Here is a 21,514-nt window from a genome sequence, read left to right as displayed (position 1 = left end):
TCCACCATTTTGTTTGTTTTCAGTGCGAGAGTGGAAAAGGAAGGTGGCGAATGTGATAAGGTGGCAGGGTGGACAGTTCCTGACCCCCTAGCCTTGGTCAGGGGGTCACAGGAGGACCCTGAAGGGCCAAAAATAATTTTTTTTAAAAATCGCGGAGTGCGCGCACCGTGCGCGTACGACACAAACTGCGTAACATGGGCGCGCGGTACGCGAAGTGCACAGCGTGCCCAATGCGTGCGCACGGTGCGCGCACGGTGAAAAACCTTTAAAAAAAATATATTAAAAAATACATAAATTATCATTTAAAAAACCGTACAAATTCACTGAAAAAACCATAGGTTTCACACACGTTATAGTTAGGAATTAGCATTTAAAAAACCTTGCAAATTCACTTAAAAAACCATAGGTTTCACACATGTTATAGTTAGCTGGACATTTCACTTGTAAAAAACCAATGAAATTCCCCCGTTATAGTTAGTTAAGGGAACTATAACTCACGCGACCGCAATCCAGTGCTGATGACGTCAGATATTTCAAGCAGGAAACAGATGCCAATTGCATTGTGTTATTTTAAATTTACTGCAAATGCCGCCATGACGCGTTTCGGGCTCAACAGCCCTTGATCACATGACATGACACCAACCATTTTTCCCTTTTTAAAGTGACAGTGCAAGTAAACGACTGAGAAGACAGACTATCTAGCTGTCTTTAATTTTGCCCACTGGCAGCATAATGCTGAAATTAAAGACATGTTTCCAAATACATCATAGTATGGTATTTTGCGCCATTATGCAATTGTAAACATTATTAATAGTTGTATAAATACAGTATATTCGCAATATTAGTTTTAACTAAAATGCATTATCTATTATTTACAAATGCAAAATTGACCATAAGAAATTAAATGTAACAATAGTTAAAAACCTCATTATGAATCAATTGGTAAAATTTGGGTGCATTATTTACGTGATAAAACATTCGGGTACATTATTTTCATGATAGAGAATAGGAAATAAATACTACAAATAGGACACACCTACTTGATGCAGTTATGTATTTCTTCATATTTCTTCCTCTGCTACCTATCCCAATTGGTACAGAGCCTGATCAAAGTCATTGAAAAAACATCACCTAATTAAAGCCCAATTGGGATACCCATACAGCTGCAACAGTTGGCATTGATATTGGGTTGTTCAATTAATTGCATACCTGCATAATTGCATTGACTGCATTTCTAGTAAAATCAGCTATAAGGGGGCACTTGTATATCGTCCCCCAGGTCCTTGTGCCGGCTTTAACATCCAATTGCTGGAAATATTAGCCAGACACATTGACTCTGAGAATGAATTCATACTCCTAGGAGACTTCAATGTGCACAGCGACCTGAAGGAAAATGAAGATGCTCAGTCCCTATTGACTGATCTTTCCTTATTTGGACTAACTCATATGAACACTGGTCCTACACACATAGCAGGCCACACTTTGGACCTCATTTTTACAAATAAATCTACCACCATGATATGCGTTCCTTCAACACAAGTAAACTGGACAGATCATTTTGTTCTGGAATTTCACACCTCCCATCTAGGTAAAGCCCCCCGCAGGTGCTAACCTTTCCTACTACACGTAGGCAATGGCATAAGGTCTCCCCTGAAGCATTCCAGGAGCAATTTATTGTCCCTTCCATTGGCTCTGCAGATGATGTTGATATGGTCTTAGCCAATTATAATCAGGCCATTCTTAAAGCAGTCGATTGCATTGCCCCCATGAAAACGTTTAAACCACGCCTGGCTCGTAAACAAGAAGCATGGTTTTCGGAGCATTTAAAATCTCTTAAACAACTGGCTAGAAAGCTTGAAAGGGTGTGGAGAACGACCCATGATAAAACTGATAGGAATCGTTATTGGGCAGCTCTCTCCACCTATCATAAAGAAATTCGATGCGCCCGAAAAACCCATATAGAGTCTCTTCTCTCAGCCGCAGGAAATACTCCCAGGATCCTATATCAAACCCTCCAGTCGTTTGTGAAACCAGCTGCTTGCAAAACTTCTGAATTAGCATCTCAACATCTATGCAACGAAGTCGCTCAGTTTTTCACTGACAAATAAATAGGATACATGATGGCATTACGAGATCCAATCTATCCATCACTGGAGATACGCCCTTAGTCTGGGAAGAAGGTAAAGAATTAGGATCAATGGCCTTGTATTCCTTTCCCCCATCTCCCTGGTAGAGATTGAATGTTATTTAGGCCAGATTAAGAGTGGGAGTCCCTCAGACATCATCCCGGCCAGAATTGTGCCGATAGTAGGTAAGATTCTTAGCCCACAGATTCAATGTCTCGTAAATCTTTCATTGATGGTGGGTCAAGTTCCCATGGAATGGAAGAAAGCATTAGTAAGACCTATCAGGAAAAATCCTTCCATCCCCTGGAATGATATGTCCAACCTTAGGCCTATTTCCTTACTTCCTTTTCTGGGGAAACTTATAGAGAAACATGTCAATAAACATGTATCAGTGTTGAACAGGCTGGTAAGCTAGACTGCTCTCAGTTTGGTTTTAGACCAAAACATAGTACCGAATCTGCCCTGTTATCGGTGACAGATGATCTTCATATGTACCAGGACAGAGGATATTCTGTTATCCTGGTACTACTAGATTTATCGGCAACGTTCGATACGATATCCCATAAAATCTTAATCGAACGCTTGACTATGATCGGTATTGAGGGCACTGCACTAGCCTGGTTAAAGAGTTTTTTATCTAACCGTACCCAAGCTGTCAACATGGGCCTATTTCGGTCAATTGAGACCTGCATTACGAAGGGGGTGCCGCAGGGCTCCTGTCTGAGCCCGACTCTTTTTAACATCTATGTGGCACCCCTGGCCAGAATTCTGAGAGACTTTGGGTTCATCCCCGTCTCCTACGCGGATGATACCCAGCTCTTATTCCCTTTCAAAAAGCTTACATACGAAGTAAGGATGGCCTTTTCCGAAGGCATGAAGGCTGTGGCAAACTGGATGACATCGAACTATCTCCAATGCAATGTAAATAAGACCGAAGTCATGCTTTTTGGGGAGGTAAGAACGTTGCGGACACCGGACTGGTGGCCATGTGAGCTTGGCCAAGTGCCAGTACCTAAACAGGTAGTAAAAAACCTAGGGGTTCGTCTTGATCGAGAGCTCACGTTCAAACAACATGGCAACTGGGTGGTTGGCCAATGCTTCCATGTTATTGGACTCCTACGAAAAGTCTTTCCAATTTTACCGGACTCCATCAGAAAAACCCTGGTACAGGCACTAGTGTTGAGCCGCATGGATTATTGCAATGGACTCTTGCTATCAGCCAATGAGAGTGTCCTTGCAAAACTCCAGGTAATACAAAATACTGCAGCGAGGCTTGTGTTGAATGCCCCTCCAAGAACGCCATCAAAACCCCTTTTGGATAAACTGCATTGGCTTTCAGTCCGTAAGAGAATTAATTTTAAAACCTGTTGTCTGATTCATAAGAGCTTACATGGATGTGGACCTTCCCACTGGAAAGATAAATTCATCCCATACAATCCCACACGTTCCCTCAGGTCAAGTAGCCAACTTTTGCTGAAAATTCCAACCACAAAGAAGGTCAGACAAGGTGGTAAAGCTTTTTCGGTTGTCGGACCACTCTGTGGAATAAACTCCCTCTTGAGCTCAGGCAATGTCCAGAACATCTTAATTTTAGAAAAAAACACAAAACATTTTTATTTTAACTGAACCGTACTGTATGCTAACTGCCGCTGCTGGTTTCTTTCTTTCTCTCTCTTCTCTATCTTCTGTGCGCAGAGATACTCTGCATAGAGTCGATTCTAGCGCGTTATAAACCATAAATAAATAAAATAAAATAAATAAATACCTAAAGTGCTTCACCAGTGTTTGTAAAGTGCATCAGTGCAAAGAACTGTTTAAGATTAAGTAAAACAGTTACAAAAATATAGTGATTAAAAAGTTTTTGGGGGGAAAGTGAATACAGGAACTCTACAGGAATGTAAAGTTCAGTTGTTTAAAATTGTGCTTTTATTAAAAGGCAGCTTTCCTTATCTTAATTGGCTGCTTTGATATATGAATCCGAGTTCCTCTATGAGTGCAAATTGAAGCTATACTTTATTGATTCTCATGCATTTATAGCCAAGTATATAAGTCTTCCTTTGTGTTAAGACCGTTCGGACTTTTGCTGTCAAACTCCAAAATGTATTGAGTCTCAAGTTTTCTAAGGTTGGCCTCTCTATTACCACCTCTCCTCAGAGGTGGTATGGAGTCCACAACAAAATATTTGAGATCTTGTAATTGATTGTTGTGGACCTCCTTGATGTGACGGGCCACCGGATAGCTTGGGTCCAAATTGGAAATAGCTCTTATGTGTTGAATATTTCTCTTGTGGACTTGCAGCTTCGTGCTGCCAATGTACCTCAGTCCACAAGAGCACTCCAACACATAAATGGCATATTCAGATTTTTCATGTTAACAATTTGGATATCAGTGTGGGAACTGATTTAAAGGGAGTAGTGTAGGAGCTTTTATTAATGCCCAATTTGCAAGCTTTGCAAGAAGAGCATTTCTTGAACCCTTTTGATCCCAATAGACAGTTCCTGTTAGGGGAGATTTCTGGGCTGCTTTTTACTAGGTAATCACTGATAGATGGAGCCCTTCAGTACGTGATAATTGGACTTCTAGGAAGATGTTCTCCAATTATAGGATCATTACGTACTATATGCCTGTTTTTCCTTACAGCTCGACATATTTCATCTCTTTGTCTGTTATATGTCAAAATTAATCTTGGATTTGATGATTCAGATATTTGCTTTCTGGGATTTCGATCTGGTTTACTATTTGGTTTCAACAACACCAATTCCTCCCTACATAGTTGGTTGGTTTTCCTTATAGCCGCTGCTATCAAATGGCTGGAGTAACCCCTGGCTAAAAAGCGTTCTTTACATTCCTGTTGTGCCCGGACAAGATCTTCTTCTCTGCTACAAAACCTGCGCATCCAAAGCATTTCCCCGTAGGGGATACTGTGTATTGTATGCTTTGGATAGAAACTGGATGCGTGTAGTAGGGTATTACCCGCCGTAGGCTTTCGATACAGCCTTGTTTCCAGCTTATTGTTGATCACAAATACTTCGACATCTAAAAAGCAGACTGATTGTTCACTAATTTTGTATGTGAGATGTAGATTTATGTCATTGTTGTTAAGACTAGTAATGAAAGCTTCTGCACTTTCTCTATTACCTTGCCATATCAAGAATAGATCATCTATATATCTGACCCATATAATCACATGATTATTAAGAATATTGCTGTAAAGGACATTAACTATTACCTCCTCCCACCAACCCATATGGAGGCAAGCGTAACTTGGAGAAAAGCTTGCCCCCATAGCTACTCCTCGTACTTGCTGGTAAATTTGGTTCTGAAAGAGGAAATAATTATTGTTCAAGCAAAATTCAGTTAAACTAATTATCATTTTGTTGTGATTAAGAAACTGTATGGGTCGCCTATCCAGGAAGTGCTTTAGAGCTCGCATACCATCTTTGTGGTGTATGCTTGTATATAAGTTAGAGACATCTATGGTTATTAATAGATAGTCATTACACCATTGACATTCATACATTTAAAAAAAAAAATCTGTGGTGTCCTGACTCCTGTATGAACGAAGGTAAGGCTCTTTCATACTCCCGTAGGAATGAGTCAATATAGATGGATACATTTTCTAACAAGCTTTGTTTAGCAGAGATAATTGGTCTTCCCGGAGGTTTGTTGATGTCCTTATGAATCTTTGGGATGAAATAAATTACAGGCGTAACAGGATATTCCTTTTTTAAAAACTTATATTCATCTTGGTTTAGGAGTCCAGCACTTTTCCATGCCAACAGTCTTTTAAAGAGTTCGTTCTGTGCCGTCAAAATTGTTAGTTTGTTACTGAGTTTATAGCACGACCGATCATTAAGTTGCATGAGTGCTTCTTCTAAATAAAGATTCTTCAGCCAAAGCACCATATTTCCCCCTTTGTCAGAGTTTCTTATGATTAGGGAGTCGTCCGTTTGTAATTTTTTAATTAGTTGATGATACTGGTGTTGGCACGCCAACTGATGTTTAATTGTTGCCTGTGTTTTGTGATTTATTCTTTTTATCTCGGTCAAAACTGCTTCATTAAATACGTCAATAGAATCTCTTGATAGTATTGGGACAAAGGTTGACTTGGGTTTTAAGCCTGAGTTGAGAGTAGAATTGGTTTGAATTGCTTGCTGCGCAAAAACTTGATTGATGGTTTGAGAATACAATGTTGGAGAAGCATCCATTTCGAGGGCTTGCATATCACACAATAGGACAGTGTCTGATACTGTCAGTGGATAAGATGTCTCTTGCGCTGTAGGGTTCAGGATTTACGGAGCTGTTTTGGTTTGTTTTGAACTGTAGGACTTTTTTAGTTTGAGCTTCCGTATATATTTATAGACATCCACTCTAGTTTGTGTGTATTAAAAATTCGATTCCGGACAGTAAGATAAGCCCAGCGAGAGAAGCTGTTGTTCAGCTTCACTTAAGGTGACTTCTGAGAGGTTAATGATTGTTTTTGCATTATGTTCTTTGAGCTTTATTACTGCTTCCAGTTCCTTCTTGCCGGTTTTTTGATTGGTTGGAGATGCGTTGTTTTGTTCGCGCCTTTCTCTGTGTCTCTTCCGGCGTTTGACATTTCTCCTTTCCTCCTTTGCCTATATATATATATATTCACTTAAAAAACCATAGGTTTCACACATGTTATAGTTAGCTGGGCAATTCACTCGTGAAAAACCATTGAAATTCCCCCGTTATAGTTAGTGCAGGCAACTATAACTCACGCGACCGCAATCCTCTGCTGATGCGAAAACTGTATTTAGACACTTATTTACCCATTTCTTCTTCCATTAATTTTTAGCTATACATATATTACAAATATTTTTTTTTCAGAAAGACACATATGTCATCAGTGATGTAATATCTTACGTCATCAGCAGAGGATTGCGGTCGCGTGAGTTATAGTTGCCTGCACTAACTATAACGGGGGAATTTCAATGGTTTTTCACGAGTGAAATGCCCAGCTAACTATAACATGTGTGAAACCTATGGTTTTTTAAGTGAATTTGCAAGTTTTTTTAAATGCTAATTCCTAACTATAACGTCTGTGAAACCTATGGTTTTTTCAGTGAATTTGTACATTTTTTTAAATGCTAAGTTATGTATTTATTTATTTATTTTTTTTTAAAAGGTTTTTCACCCTGCGTGCACGGTGCGCGCACGGTGCGCTTCACGCACTGTGCGCGCACATTAAGCACGCGGTGCGCTTCGCGCACCGCCTACCCACGTTACGCAGTTCGTGCCGTGCGTGCACGGTCCGCGCACTCCGCGATTTTTAAAAAAAATTACAAACTTTTTTTTGGCCCTTCGGGGTCCTCCTGTGACCCCCTGACCAAGGCTAGGGGGTCAGGAACTGTCCACCCTGCCCCCTTTTCACGTTCGCCACCTTCCTTTTACATTCTCGCACTGAAAACAAACAAAATGGCGGCCGACACTTCCTGATTTCGTCCGATTCGAATGTTGACTGACATGTAACAACCAATCATAATTACGCTCGCGCACGTTAGGGTGCGCGCACGGTGTGCGCACGGTGCGCGCCTATAGATATGTATATGCTTTTAACTGCAATTTTCTAAGGAACTAATGAACAGATTGACTCCAGATATGCAAAAGGCACATCCCTGACCTGAGGACTACCTCTTTGCCAAATTTCAAGTAATTCTATTCAGCCGTTCGGGCTGTACCTTGGACTAAAGGTCCCTATGGAAAATTGCATGGGGAATAACGCGTTTTGGGACCCCCCTTTTTTCTCAGCCCCCGCTTGACGAATCCCCCCGAGACTTTCAGGGTACGAGCGGAGCGGAGTGCCCCACCTATTTTGAACATTTCGTGAGGGTTCATCAATCGGCGCCAAAGTTATTCCAAATAGAATGTTGCGGATTTCCTATGGAAACACGGTCCTAACTATAACTATCTACTGGCGACCGTAAGTAGATAATATATATATATATATATATATATATATATATACATACACACATTTCCAAAGTTCACCTGCAGCTCACTTCACTCAGGGCGGGTGCCTCTGCTACGTGGTGGTGAGCCCACGATATCTGCATTTTACAATCCCAAAGGAAAAAACAAGGAGCACTCACAGGATTAAATTCCAATAGTTGTTTAATGCCAGTAAACGTGCTTCAGCTTTCGCCTTCCTCAGTACTAGCAATTCAGCAATGTAGTATTGCAACCATGCTTTTAAATTCAGTGGTAACATTTCCGTTGGCTGATTGAAGGTTGCACACAAAAGAGGGCTGCTGCCATCCTTTTTGGTATTCACTGTTCTTGGCAGCCATGTCTGTGTGTGTTCATTTCTTTACCATTTCAAATGACAGCATTCTCCCAGTGCTTTAATTACCCTCATAGATCAAATTTGTGAGATAATAGTTCATTCTGCCTTCAATGGCTATAATGCACCGTGAATGTTTGTTGTTTAAATGTCACACAGAAATTGAAAGTACATAGTTCTCTTTGCTGCATGGATATTCACAATATTCTGCATGATGCATTTAAGAAACAACAAAGGAATTCCCTCACCACTGCCATAAAATCCAATTGTATATGCACCTCTCTCATAGGAATCTGACCAATTCCTGTTTAGCAGGGACCCAGTGCACTTATAGTTCAAAATTACATCAGGCAAAGAAATGGGGGCTAACCATGCAAAAAGGCACTTTTCTACAGTGGATCAGTTTTTCTATGTGTTTGATAAAAGGGTGTGTAAGTGTCAATATGGGTGAGTAAGTGGATGTATGTTTCATTCCACAGTGAGTGGATACCTGAGTATTTCTAAATATGAGTCAGTGTGTGTGTGACTTGCTGTCTGATTGTGTGAGTGGATATATCAGTGTTTATATGAGTGTTTGTTGAGTGAGTGAGTATGTCATAGATTGTATATATGAGTGAGTTGGTGTGTGAGTATTTGTATGGATGAGTGACTGGGTGTGTTAATGCATGTATGAGTAAGTGAGTGACAGTGTGAGCATGCATGAGTAAATGGGTATGTGAGTGGTTTTATGGATGAGTAAATGAGTGTGAGGGAGATTATATGGAAGAGTACATGTTTGTCTGAGTGACTGTATAGGTGAGTAAATATATGTGTTAGTATATATATGAGTAAGCAAATTGGCATGTGAGTAACTGCATGGGTGAGTGAGTGGCAGTGTGAGTGATTCTATGGGTGAGTGAGCAGGTGTGTTAGTAGCTGAATGGGTGAGTGATTCAGTGTGTTAGTGTGTGGGTGTATGACTTGGTATAAAGTATATATATGAGTGGATGTGTAAGTGACTGTATTGGTTAGTGATTAGGTGTATGAGTAGCTATGAATGTGAATTAGTGGTTGCATTAGCAGCTGTATAGGTGAGTTAATGTATGAGTGGGTCTATGGATCAATGTGTAACTGTCTGAGTGTTTATATGGGTCAGTCAATGAGAAGGTCAGTGGCTGTATGAGAGTGGGACTATAAGATCCAAGTATCTGTATGTCTATATGAGTATATCAGTGAGTTAGTGGGTGTGTGAGTGACTGTGTATGAAAGTGAAATGTTCCATTTGTTGTTGATCAATGAATGAATGTGTCTGTGAGTATATGTTTAACTGAATAAGTGAATGTATAAGTGTGAGTATACATGTGTGTGTATATATATGAGATTTTCTAAGTATGAATGAGGTTGTCTGTGACTATATGATTATGTTATTTATTGTGTTATATCTTCTATAACTAAATGATGCAGCTTTGTAAGTGATTGTATAACTGAGTATGTGTATGTGGTAGTTTTGTATATGGCTGAGTAGTTAGTGTAAGTGCCTTTCTAGATATGTAATTCCGTGTGTGAGTTATTATTTGGGGTTTTCTTTCTATATTTATGGAAGTATATTGATATTTAACTGTCACTTTTACTGATTCTAAGGTAGTCTAAATCTGTATAAAAGAGAGTGCATGAACTGCTTTTAAGGTTTGGTAGTGAGTGTACAGGTTTGCAACTGTGTTTTCAGAAATGCCCTAGGTAGCCCTTGAAACATATGATGTATTTGTATATCTGAATGAATAATTAAGAGGTATTGTCAGTGAGCTGGTTGGTTGCAATGTGACAGTCAAACTAAGTCGGCTTAGGGTGCGAATACTAGATACCTCATAAATACTTCATTTCAGCATCCATGCCATAAACGTTTTCACATCTTCATTATCCATACAATAATAAAACACAGGGGAGTTAAAATATAAGAGCATATATCGTGGTTAAAAGCTTTTTTTAGAAAACCACAGCTTTAAGAACATATCTATGAGTAAAAAGAAACACAGAGCGATCTAAATGCAAACATGTATAGTTGATAGACATGTAATTAAATAAACAAATTCCAGACGGTTGTGCTTATCTCTTAGTTCCCCCCTTGTATCCCTGTTAATTTGGCAACAGCACAACAACAAGGATGGCAACTTGTATTCTGGGTAAATAAAATACATGTATTGAAAGCGTATCCCAAAAATGTTAGCACTGGGCTTACTAAACAGATGAAATATAAAATGTGCAATTAGTAGACATATACTAAAATTGACACACTCTGGACTTTAGAGCTTTTCTCCTGATGCCCCACATATGTGTCAGTGGCACAGGCGAATAGAGGTCTAGAATCAGATCTTACATTTTGCAGGGCTTCTACATGATTGCGTGTTCCCAGCTGCTTGCAAATAGGTTTTAACCAGTTTGCTCTTGAATGTGCGTGTCCCGGGAAAGCAAACATAGCACGGGTAACAGATTCGATAGATGCTTTACAGCCAAAACAATTCCGAGCTGTCGATTGATTATTGTGTCATCTAACCGTGAATTCATTCAGGGGGTGTGTAACGAACCTGAACTGCATGTAAAGTTTCCTATCATTGTAACCATTTTTCAACAGGGCGTAGGTCTAAACATGGAACTGACCACAGATCATCCACCTCCTTCTTGTTGCTCATGTCATCCCTGTCCAAAGGTTCAAATGTAACATTAAATAGCCCGCTAATATCAAGGATGGGGGTAGAATTTCTTTCATCCAGAAGCTCCTATAGTTTTTGTATTGTAGTTGATAGTCTGCCCCCTGTGGTTCTTCTTGCATAAACATTGTCGATTTCAATAATAAAACCTGAACGATCTGTACATACTATTCCCAGAATATCAGGGCTGCCAGAGGAGAGCTGCGAAGGTATGCAACAGAGGGCTATCCTGATCCATATCAACAGACCCCCAGCAGGGCACCCTGGTTTATTAGAGCTTGCGGGGAGGCCATAGCTCACATGCCAAGCCTTGTGCACTTGCTCTATGCTCCAGGTTTGCTGTAAGATACAGATAGCATACGTTTCTATGAAATGATTCCAATGCGGAAGGGTCAATTTGCTCTGTACCCTTGCCACATTCCAGGACATTATTGAAAGCATGGGTGCTGATTCATTAGCAGAGTTAGGATGTAGGTTTGGAACTGGATAGATGTCAACTTCCAGGGTACCAATGTTGGACAGATTGACATCTGTTGTTACTGGAGAAAGGGTTCTGCATTATCCCGCCCAATCCTGCTTATCCACATCACCACGACTATTACACCTCCCCGAACCAGGAAGTATCATTAGTTGGGGTCCTTACTTCAGAGGGAATTCTTAAAGTGGGATTAGATAATGATATAGGAAGTTCCAAGTCAACCAAAAGGCTGTGGCTATGGAGTCAGTCATTTTCACCCAAGGTTGAGTCAGGTCCTGGGCAAACTATTGGGCGATGGGGGACAGGTACCGGTGGGCTGGTTATTGATTGGTGCTTGAAATGTATATTGGTGATACAAGAAGACATGATCTAATGTCCAAAGCTATCACGTTTTCGACCAACCTTCCATCTACCAGAAGCAGTTCAATACAGTCGGTATGGCTATTATGGAACTCACATCTCCTGGCCCTAACAATGTCTTCTCTTATTACTGACCTGCATCCTCTCACATGACAAATCCAATGGATTACCTTATTACTCAGCGAGTCTTCTCCCTTGTGCCCCTTATGAGGGGCTAATTTTGGCACATTGGCAATGTAGATTTTCCAGGAAGTGGAGGGTGCCGAGAGCTCCTGAGTCAGAGTTTGGCACCTTGCTGCATTTTCCTCGCACTAAACGCTGACGGCTCAAGCAGCATGACGCGCTGAGCTCCTCTCCCAAGACTTTCCAAATATGAACTGGAAGTGACTTTAACTAAACATATTGGCAGCAAATCGTTAAGCGCAACTTATACAGCTGACCCTGCCTTACAAGTTTACACACACGTGATATTCTCACGCTCGTACCTTCAGCGAATTAATCTGGGTGAACTCGTCTACCCTCAGCTGTTTTCTGAAGCCCTCCATTTCTCTTCCTTGCGCTACGAATAATTGCATCAATTCAGCTTGCTCACCCGTTATATGTTCTGATGAGGCTCTCGAACAGTTGAGATCGAAACGCCGTTGACCCTTTACAACAAAACTCTTCCTATTCTATAAAGTTGCGTGAGGAGTTTTACACTATTGTTGTCAATGCGATGCCGTTATTTTAAACTTCACCATCACTCTGCACGTCACGCCTCTTTCACTTATTGTGTGAGCACCTGAATTCTATTGTTGTGGAAAGAAATGTTTCACATGAACTGACTTATGTCCCTATGTACATTATTAATTGTTTTGCTCCTTTAAAATAATTAATCTTCAACTCTCTAACCATAAGTGCTCTCCTTAGGATCACTTTATTATTGGACCTTTTGGCCGCACCCGAACCATTGTTTTTTTACCGCTTGCTGCATTTGTGGGCAGAGGTTCCATTAGATGGTTAGTTCTACTGTAGTCAGAGTGACCCAAACCTGCCCAGATTGGCTCAAAAGGGTTGCTGGGAGCTTCCTACTGTTAACTACATTGTTAGAACCTCTAACTGTGCATATATGCTCTGATCTATGGAGAGAAGGGAGGATCCCTATGGCCTCAGGGTAATAGTTTGTAAGACATCCGGTTGCCAGTTTATTAACCTGGGTGTACGGTACCTTAGTTTGCATGCAAGCCCCCTGGTTACTTACTAAAAACTGTTTCACCAGCCCAATGAAATCATCTATCAGAGACCTTGGGGCATCAATTTCTGCTCTGAGGTCACTGATGTGCTTATGAACATTGGGATCGGAGGGTTGAAGACCCACTACTGGTGCTGTAGGGGCCCCAGACCCACCTGCTCTTCAGCATTCCCAGGGTCATCAGACATACTTTGGAGGGGTAGGAATCTATTGCTACAAATGATATCTGGATCTAATGAGCCTAAAAAGCCTGGTTCATACAAAGTAACTACTTTTGCTATGGTGGGGCTTGTTGGCGTGGGGCACCTATTGTATGGCTCTTGGTGGTAGATTTCTTAAACATCTTAGGAATAGTATTTGATGTGTTGTGAACCGTACTTGGTAAGGAGCAACTTAATTTATGAGAAGAAGCATCTGCTGGCGGCTCTAAAATTTCTTCGCAAGCCAAATTACAAAAAGGCACTTCCCTGAACCATCATCTACCTTTCTGCCAAATCTGGTGTTGTTCCATTCAGCAGTTCAGTCTGTAGCCCTGTCTAAAGTTCCTATGAAAATTAACATTGTGGAAATGTGTTTTGGGACTCCCCCTTTTCTTTGTCCTAACTTGACAGATCACCCCGAAACTTTTAAGACAGCAGCTGAAGCATGTGGCAAGCCAGTTTTGAAAACTTTGCGAGGATTCATCAATTGATAAGGGGTTGTACTTCACGTCATACTAATTATACATGGATTGAACCTATCTGTGGCTTGTGGAGAATACAAAAGGTGACCTGTGAGGGAGAGCGTCTCTTGGGATTTTGAAGGTACTCAAGTGCACTGAGAAGCATTATATGGATAAGCGCTGTATGGAATATTTCCTCCAGTGGGCATTTGCGGAGTACATCTTTGGCACACCATGTGCGTGAACAAACATGAGTACCTGAGTTCTTAGAAACGGCTTGGTATGATTCAAGTTTCAGTTCACATTTAGTGGACACCTGACGTCATCAGGGCCAGCTGCTATGGTGCATGGAGGAGAACCAGTCTCATGCTACAGCGCGTGAAGAAGAACATTTCAGCATCTACAGCGTACAAAGGAATTCGATGTAGCTTCAGCAATGGCGTCATCGGATCAGAACGCTGTCAATGTGCAATTGCTCTTGCACTTCAAGACATCCATGTGAGCAAGGATTTCTCTATGCAGCTGAAGATGTCTGTATGTGACAGAATTCCACTGCAAGTCTGATAAAATGGTGTGAGTATCTCCTCACACTATTGATGTTAAAGAGATTAAGGACCAGCTGTGATGAGGGGGGGCATATCATTGCATGTCTAAGCTGAGAAAGTTAGGAACACCTTACAGTAAAGGATATTTTATTTATACTGTTGTGGCTACCTTTATTTTCTATATAGCTAACTTTGGGGCATATCAACAACAACCGGTGATAATTATCGCTAAGCGCACTTAGTGCTAGGATAATTATCGCCGGCTAGCGTGGATTTTTATCGCTGAGATAGCGTGCTATTAGCAAGGCTTATCTCAATAGCGATAAAAATCCTCACGCTAACTGGCTAACGTGAGATTATCGCTGGAAACCCAGCGATAATCTCACATTAGCTTGTTGATAGGGACAGACAAACTTAGCCATGATATCCTCCTTCCATAGGATATCATGGCTAAATCAGAAAAATACCAGACGTAAAAAAGCAGCGTTAACCGCGGTTAGCGCTGCTTTTTTTGTCTCTAACAGGGTTAGCGATATTCTTGATAATAGGAGAAATGTCGCTTAGCGACATTTCTCCTATTATTTTACTCTGGAACGCCCCCTTTGCATCTCATTAGAGATGCAAGGGGAAGCGTAGAGTAAAAGGGTGCTAACATGCAAAATTGCATGTTAGCACCCTGTTGTTGATAGGGTGCTAGTTTTATCTCTGCTTTTTTGGCTTTTAAAGCCAAAAAAGCAGAGATAAAGCCCTTGTTGATATGCCCCTTTGCTGTGTTGTGGTGTACTTTATTTCTCATGTTGTTTATACCTCTTCTGGCCCGCCCACCACTACCAACCAGACTGCAGTCACATTCTGTATCTGTCCATCAGTGCTGGAACAGTTTACATACATTTGGAAAATTCTTGTTTTATTTTTTTATGTTTTTTTGTGGTAGGTGTAATTGTACTAATTAGTTTCCTTTTATAGGAATCAGTATCCAGAATATTATCCCTCCACCATTTTTCCTTACATCACTGAGTGGATCACCGATTCAGTGATTTAAATGGGAAAAAAAACATTTATGCACTATTCAAGGGTGTGTGGTTCAAATCTATGACCTACTGCACAAAATATCTTGAGGGAGGTATATTTCTCTTTGCAGCACACATAGAACGGGGAAGTAATGAGGAGAAATAAAGGTATTTCTCCTTGTTACGCCTCCCCTGGGAAGGCAAGTCTTTTTTGGCCCATTCCCAGGTTTACCAATTCTAATAAGACTGGGAATGCATCAAAATCCATGGGAACACCCAAGCAGTGCCCATGGAACGCCTTCCCAGGGCAGATTAAGGCAACACAGTGATTTGCACTTTGTTGCTTTACTCATATTTACGGAGCCACTCAGTGCCACACAAAGTAGCCGTCCGTGGCTTCATAAATCTCACTTAAGGTTTGTGTTGCTTATGTACCAAATTGCCTTGTGCAAACGTGAAGCAACCCAGGTCATAAATATGGCCCAAAGTGACTTGTGCATCCTTTCATGCTCTAATATCATGGTTCCTTAATAGAGGACAAAGGACCCTTTCCCTCTTGCTTTAAAAGACAGGATGAGTTAGAGGGAGATGCATTAATGAGAATTACATTTGTAGCTCACTGAACCAATACCCATATTTCTAAAGCCAGGGATTCTCCAGCTAGGATCCACTCCTATACAAAACTGGAGAATAGTACTCCTTACTCATTTGTGAGGACCTTAAACAAATAAGGAAATAGATAGAGTGATCTACTAATTGCTTTCATTTAAATAGAATCTATCACAGGTGTTGCAAAAGGTGACCAATGTGACCCAATAATGGTTTCAATCTGATGGAACAATACAGTGCACGTATGGTTTATTGTGCTTAGTTGCATTCTAAAGGATAAGAATCTCTGTATGCCAAGATAGTCTTTACTCTTTGCAGTCTATCCTATGTATAAAAATAGCTGTGCCATGATGCGGTTAGAAATTATATTTTGAACATCATTTTAATAAAAAGCAGGGTTGAACGAAGGAGGTTAATGATCATAAATATTGTTGGGATGTCTATTGAATTTGTATGTTCGGTGTTCCAATTCACCTCATTACATGTGTCCTAAATGGACCTAAAAATGATTGAATGCACACCTTTTATATGTTCATGTGTATTTTTTGATAATTATTCTTAATTATAGAATTATGTCGCTTGTAGCCCTGAAGAGGTACAGTGACCTAAATACATTGACTGTAACTCTTTGGCTGTTTTTAAAGAAATATAAGAGGTGAACTAATAAAGAACTGGTAAGATGACTCAAGGACTATAGTGACCTTATCGATCAAGGACTACTGAGGCCCCCCTCCTCCTAAATATTTTTGCTTCTCTACTCTTGTGGCAGCAGCAGATGCTCTTTGGGGAGAGCACCTGCATGAAGAAACTGGGACTGTCTTTGGAGAACTATTGTGAGGGCCATAGGTGCTTTGAAAATCATTTGGACTGTTTTAAAGCTGGCCATAGGAATGGAACATCACACTGCAAAATAATCTTTGTCGCTAAATTTCCACTTCACACTGAGACCTATGAGTACAGGGTGATAAAGAACTGGAATCCCACCATAGAGGTCCAGTTATGAGGCAAAGCGAAAAATATTATGGCACAGGCACATTACAAGCAGCACTGATGTCTGTGGCCACTGCCTGCCACTTTCTAACCTATTTGTTTCCCTTGTGTGCCAGAGGTAGAAGTCACATCACCCGTATGTCAATGCATTGGAATAGCTGCACCTGCCTGACTAGTCTTGTCTGGTTGTGTCTCCCTCCAGGGTGGTCTTAGCACTACTGATGAGATGTGCCTTGCTTACCTTTTCTACTACCCCAGGAATGACATCGCTCAGTGTTTGAGCTTCCCAGATTACAGCCCTGTCTCAGAATTCCTTGGCTTCGACATCACCAGGTATGTGTATGCACTCACCTTGTATCTGATGTAGATAACCAATTAACCTTCTGTTAATTTTATTTTTTCCAAGCTGAAATCTTTCAGTCAGGCTCTTTGCTCTGTGAGGTGTATCCCCCTCTTTGAGACAGGTTATGTTGTAGCCCTTACTCAAAAAGTGAATTCTCCACTTAGAATTTTAGAGAAAAGCATATTTACTATTGCTTTCTTTTTTAACTCCATCTGTTATTAAGGAAGGCTCATCCTCATCTCGCTAACACCAGCCATGGACGGCACAACCCCTAAGGGAGTGTGCAGAGAGGAAGATAGGGACATGAGGACCTAGAACTGAAGTTGGAGTAATGAATGTTATCAGTAAGAAATAGATTCGATGTCATATGACCTGCCTTACTTGTCTTGTCCTTCCTTTATAAGGCTCTATCAAGAGGGCTTGGCCCTTGACCATATATCTGGGAAAAGTGTCATTCCAGTACTGAGGGGCATGTTTATTAAAGAGTTGTGCCACTCTTGCACCACACAATGGTGCGCAAGAGCGACACAATTCTTAAGTTAGAGTTATCAAGCCAAACAAGGCAATCTTTTGTGACCCTGCCTGGATTGATAAATCTAGAGTAATGCAACATAGCTCAAAACGCTGCATTGTGTTACTCTGCCCTGGGAAGGCAGTCCATGGGTGGAGCTAGGGTGGTGAAGATAAGCAATCTATGTTTGGAACTTCTGATTCTGGACAGAGACGACAACTATGTATCCTTACGCAAACTTCTTAAAACCTTTCTGTTTCCTTGATTCCTAACTGTAGGACTGAGATGACCCTGCTCCTAGCGCTGGGAGGCCTTCTGGTAGTCATGCGCTTTATAAATGCATATTCATCTGCACGCAAATTGACCTGGATTTGATGTTAATCAGACACCGACACTCGTCACACCAGCTGGAGCCAAAGCTAGACAATCTGGTAACCAATAGGAGTGCAAAAAGGTGCCAGCTCACCCATGTATAAGTCCGAACCCCAACATCTATCTCAGTTTAGAGACACGCCCTTCTGATAGGTATTCCAAAAAACACCAGCTGTCGTCAGCCCCTGTAAATAGAATGGATACAAACCAGCACCAGGCTGGCATATTATCGCTAAAGAAAAGAAAAACCTCAAAACAATTTAGAAAAATAGGCCTAAAGATGCACTGCCAGCACCACTGCAAAGATTGTTGTAATCAAATGCTGTGCCTTTTCTATCATGACTCTGCCAGCTAAAACTCTGCAGACCATTTTCATTCACAAAACAGTCCAAATGTATCATTTTCTATTCAGGTCTGAGAAACCTTACTATCCAAAAATCACTATTCTAGAGTGACCTGAGTGGCCTCCTCATTGCAGGCTTCCTAAATTGTGTGCAAAATAGGCAGGTCATGGTACATTCTTCTGGTCCTGGTCTCTCTCATTTTCTCATACTATACACCATTGCATTGTAATCTGCCTGCAAAATGCCCTTTAGAGTGAATGCCAATTCTGCCCTCTAGTGCTTCAAGGAGATCCCTGTGATAGGGCCATTAGTCGGGCTTGCTATCTCCAGACTGTCCGTTCCACGAACAATACTGGAAATTCAGAGTAACATTGCTTATTGCCAAACACAGTCTTTGCAGCATGTGCAACAATCTACACAGCATTTTGTGCCCCCACTGCATGTGGTGGTGGTAGAGGCCATAGCCATCAGCAGGGACAGCAATCTTTTTCTTCCTCGACACCTGCCATAACTGCAGCATATGCTTTTTCTATGTGACTGTCTTGGGATTACCTCACACCAGTGAGTTCCACAGGCCATCCAACATGGCTACACCCTTCTGTTCCTATCTATCCCCCTCATGTTCTCCTGATTTTGGAAGATAATACTTCTGTTCTCTCCCAAGAAGTTATCTGTTGTACAAGGCACCCATAGAGTGTCCCAGAGGTAGACAAGAGTGCAGGATGTTGCTCCCACTACTTCCTAATGCCTGAGAAAGATGTCAGGCTCCTACTGATTCTAGTGCTTCGTTCTTGAACAGATTCCTTTGGAATGGTATGTTAAACATTTTGGCCTTGATGGACAAATTCCTCTCCACCCATGCATCTAAGGGAAGCATTGTTTCATATGTCCATCCTGTCACAGATGTTTCCTTCAGCTTGTGCTCAAGTCAAATGATTTTCAGTTTGAGTGCTATTTATTCAGCCCTGAAGACTTTTCTCCCATGCATCCAAATTAATCAGTGGCCATTCCTGACAGTCAGCAAAACCGCCACTGGTACTGCAACAAGTAGGGTGGCATTGGTTTGACAGCACTGTGCCAGGAAGCACTAAGGGTCTATTTTTGAGTTTGGCTGTCTTTATCTGGGACTGCTGCCAAGCCCGTGGTGAACCCACCTGCAGGATTATGATTTAAATTGAGGATGACTGAGTGGTGTGGCGGTGGTCTCATGGCAGTGGGTATGGTAGGCTCATAGGAGAGCCTAAACAGCATTTGCCACCATGAGAAAGCCTGCAGCACGTTTGTGCATGGTGTGGCATGCACCATATTGTTCAAGCCACACTGTGCAGAAATGAAGGTGCAATTTAAGAGGGGACACAACATGTGGCCCCCTGCACGCACCCCCATGGCCAGATTCAGCCAGGGGCCCTGTTAGGGCCCCCTTACCTGCATGTAATATGGGTGGCAGTGCAAGCATCAGCACCACCAGCATATTCAGGCCCTTTGCAGACTGCCGCCACAGCTGGATCTTTGATCCAAGTTGTGCGGCAGTCCTGTGGCAGTCCCACCACCACCATTATAATCCGGCGGTCAGAACACTGGGGTGGTGGCGGTGTTTGCCACTGTGAGTACATCGGTCCCAGGACCGCCGTACTCGTAATAAGGCCCTAAGTTTCTAGCGGTGGCTCAACTGCCAAGGGATCTCTCTGACTCCTTATCATTTGGTGGGATCTTTCAATGTAAGGGTGGACGAGCTGAGTAAACATCATCTGGTGGTGCATGAATGGTATTGGCACCAGAAAGTGTCTCAAAGCATCTCTTTGGTCAGTGGGGAATGCCTTGCATTGATTTTGTGCTACCGCAGAGAACACATGTCATGCTTCCTGCACACTAGAGTTTCTGCCTCAAGGCTCTCTGGGATACACATTCAATCTGCATGCCTTTCCCCTGCTGCTTCTTCTTTCCTCAGTTTTGAAGGTCAGGAGAGACCAGGTTCACCTATTTTGACTGCCCTGTATTAAGCCAGAGAATGGTACTCCAATCTTCTGATGCAACCCCAAGGAGATGATGAACGGAGCGCTGAAACACTCACCCCCAGTCACAAATCTTTGTTGAATCCATCACCATTCTTTAGCACACTTATGCAAATCATTCTTGACCCTGTGCCTCATGGGAACAGTCCAGCCCGAAATGCCAAGCCAGGCCTTCCCTGAACCATAAAAATCTTCTGAGCCTGAGACTTTAACCTACACTCCATCTACCACTTCAGGGGGATGTTCTGACTCAGCAGTAAATCATTTTCTACACTCAAACTTTCACAACCCACATCCCTTTGATTAGAACCAACTCAGTAGTTTTGATCTGCCCTCAGAACTAGTAGACATAATTTGGAGGCTTGGAACTAATGAACTAAATAATTGTATTCTTGCCTCCGGGAAAACGTGTGTAGCCTGGTGTGAGGACCAGCAGACTGATCCACTTCAGGCCAAATTATCTGAGGTGTTGTTGTTTGTTTTTTTGAATGCCCAGCAAGAATTTGCTGTGAGCATATTAAAATGTTATTTTCAACCCCTTTAGGCCTTTTTTCATTTGTCTCACCAAGCTGTGTTGTTTGAGTTATTCTTGTGATGTGGTTCTTGAAACGGCATACTTATATGCTTACTCCTGCACCTTCAATCATGCCACAGTCGGATCTTGACTTGGTTTTCACTTTCTTGATATACACTTTTTTGAGCCTATGCATAGCTGTTCTCTGATGTAGCTGTGCATTGTGAATGATTTCCTTATTGCAAAGACATCTGTGTTCCATGTCAGTGAGCTAAAGGTGCTGTCAGCACACCCACCATATATCACAGTCTTCCCTGACAACTTGGTGCTTTGAACTTCGGCTTCTTTCTGCCAACAGTAGTGTGGTCCTTATACGTGTGGAAGTCTAGCACACTTTCTAGCTACTTTTCTCTTCCA

The 21,514-nt window shown here is 41.7% G+C and overlaps 1 protein-coding gene across 1 annotated transcript in view; it reads left to right on the top strand.

Moving 5' to 3' along the window:
• The window catches only part of LOC146813095 (putative DBH-like monooxygenase protein 2), a 786,120-nt gene that overhangs the window by 681,909 nt on the left and 82,697 nt on the right, over positions 1 to 21,514 (top strand). The window contains exon 11 of the mRNA XM_085620073.1: positions 17,204 to 17,334. Coding sequence (XP_085476199.1) covers positions 17,204 to 17,334 — 131 coding nt within the window. The remainder of the gene's footprint in view (positions 1 to 17,203; positions 17,335 to 21,514) is intronic.

This window comes from Triturus cristatus, chromosome 7 (genome assembly GCF_964204655.1).
Source record: "Triturus cristatus chromosome 7, aTriCri1.1, whole genome shotgun sequence".
In the NCBI taxonomy this organism is placed as follows: domain Eukaryota; kingdom Metazoa; phylum Chordata; class Amphibia; order Caudata; family Salamandridae; genus Triturus; species Triturus cristatus.
This window is presented reverse-complemented; position numbering and strand designations above follow the sequence as displayed.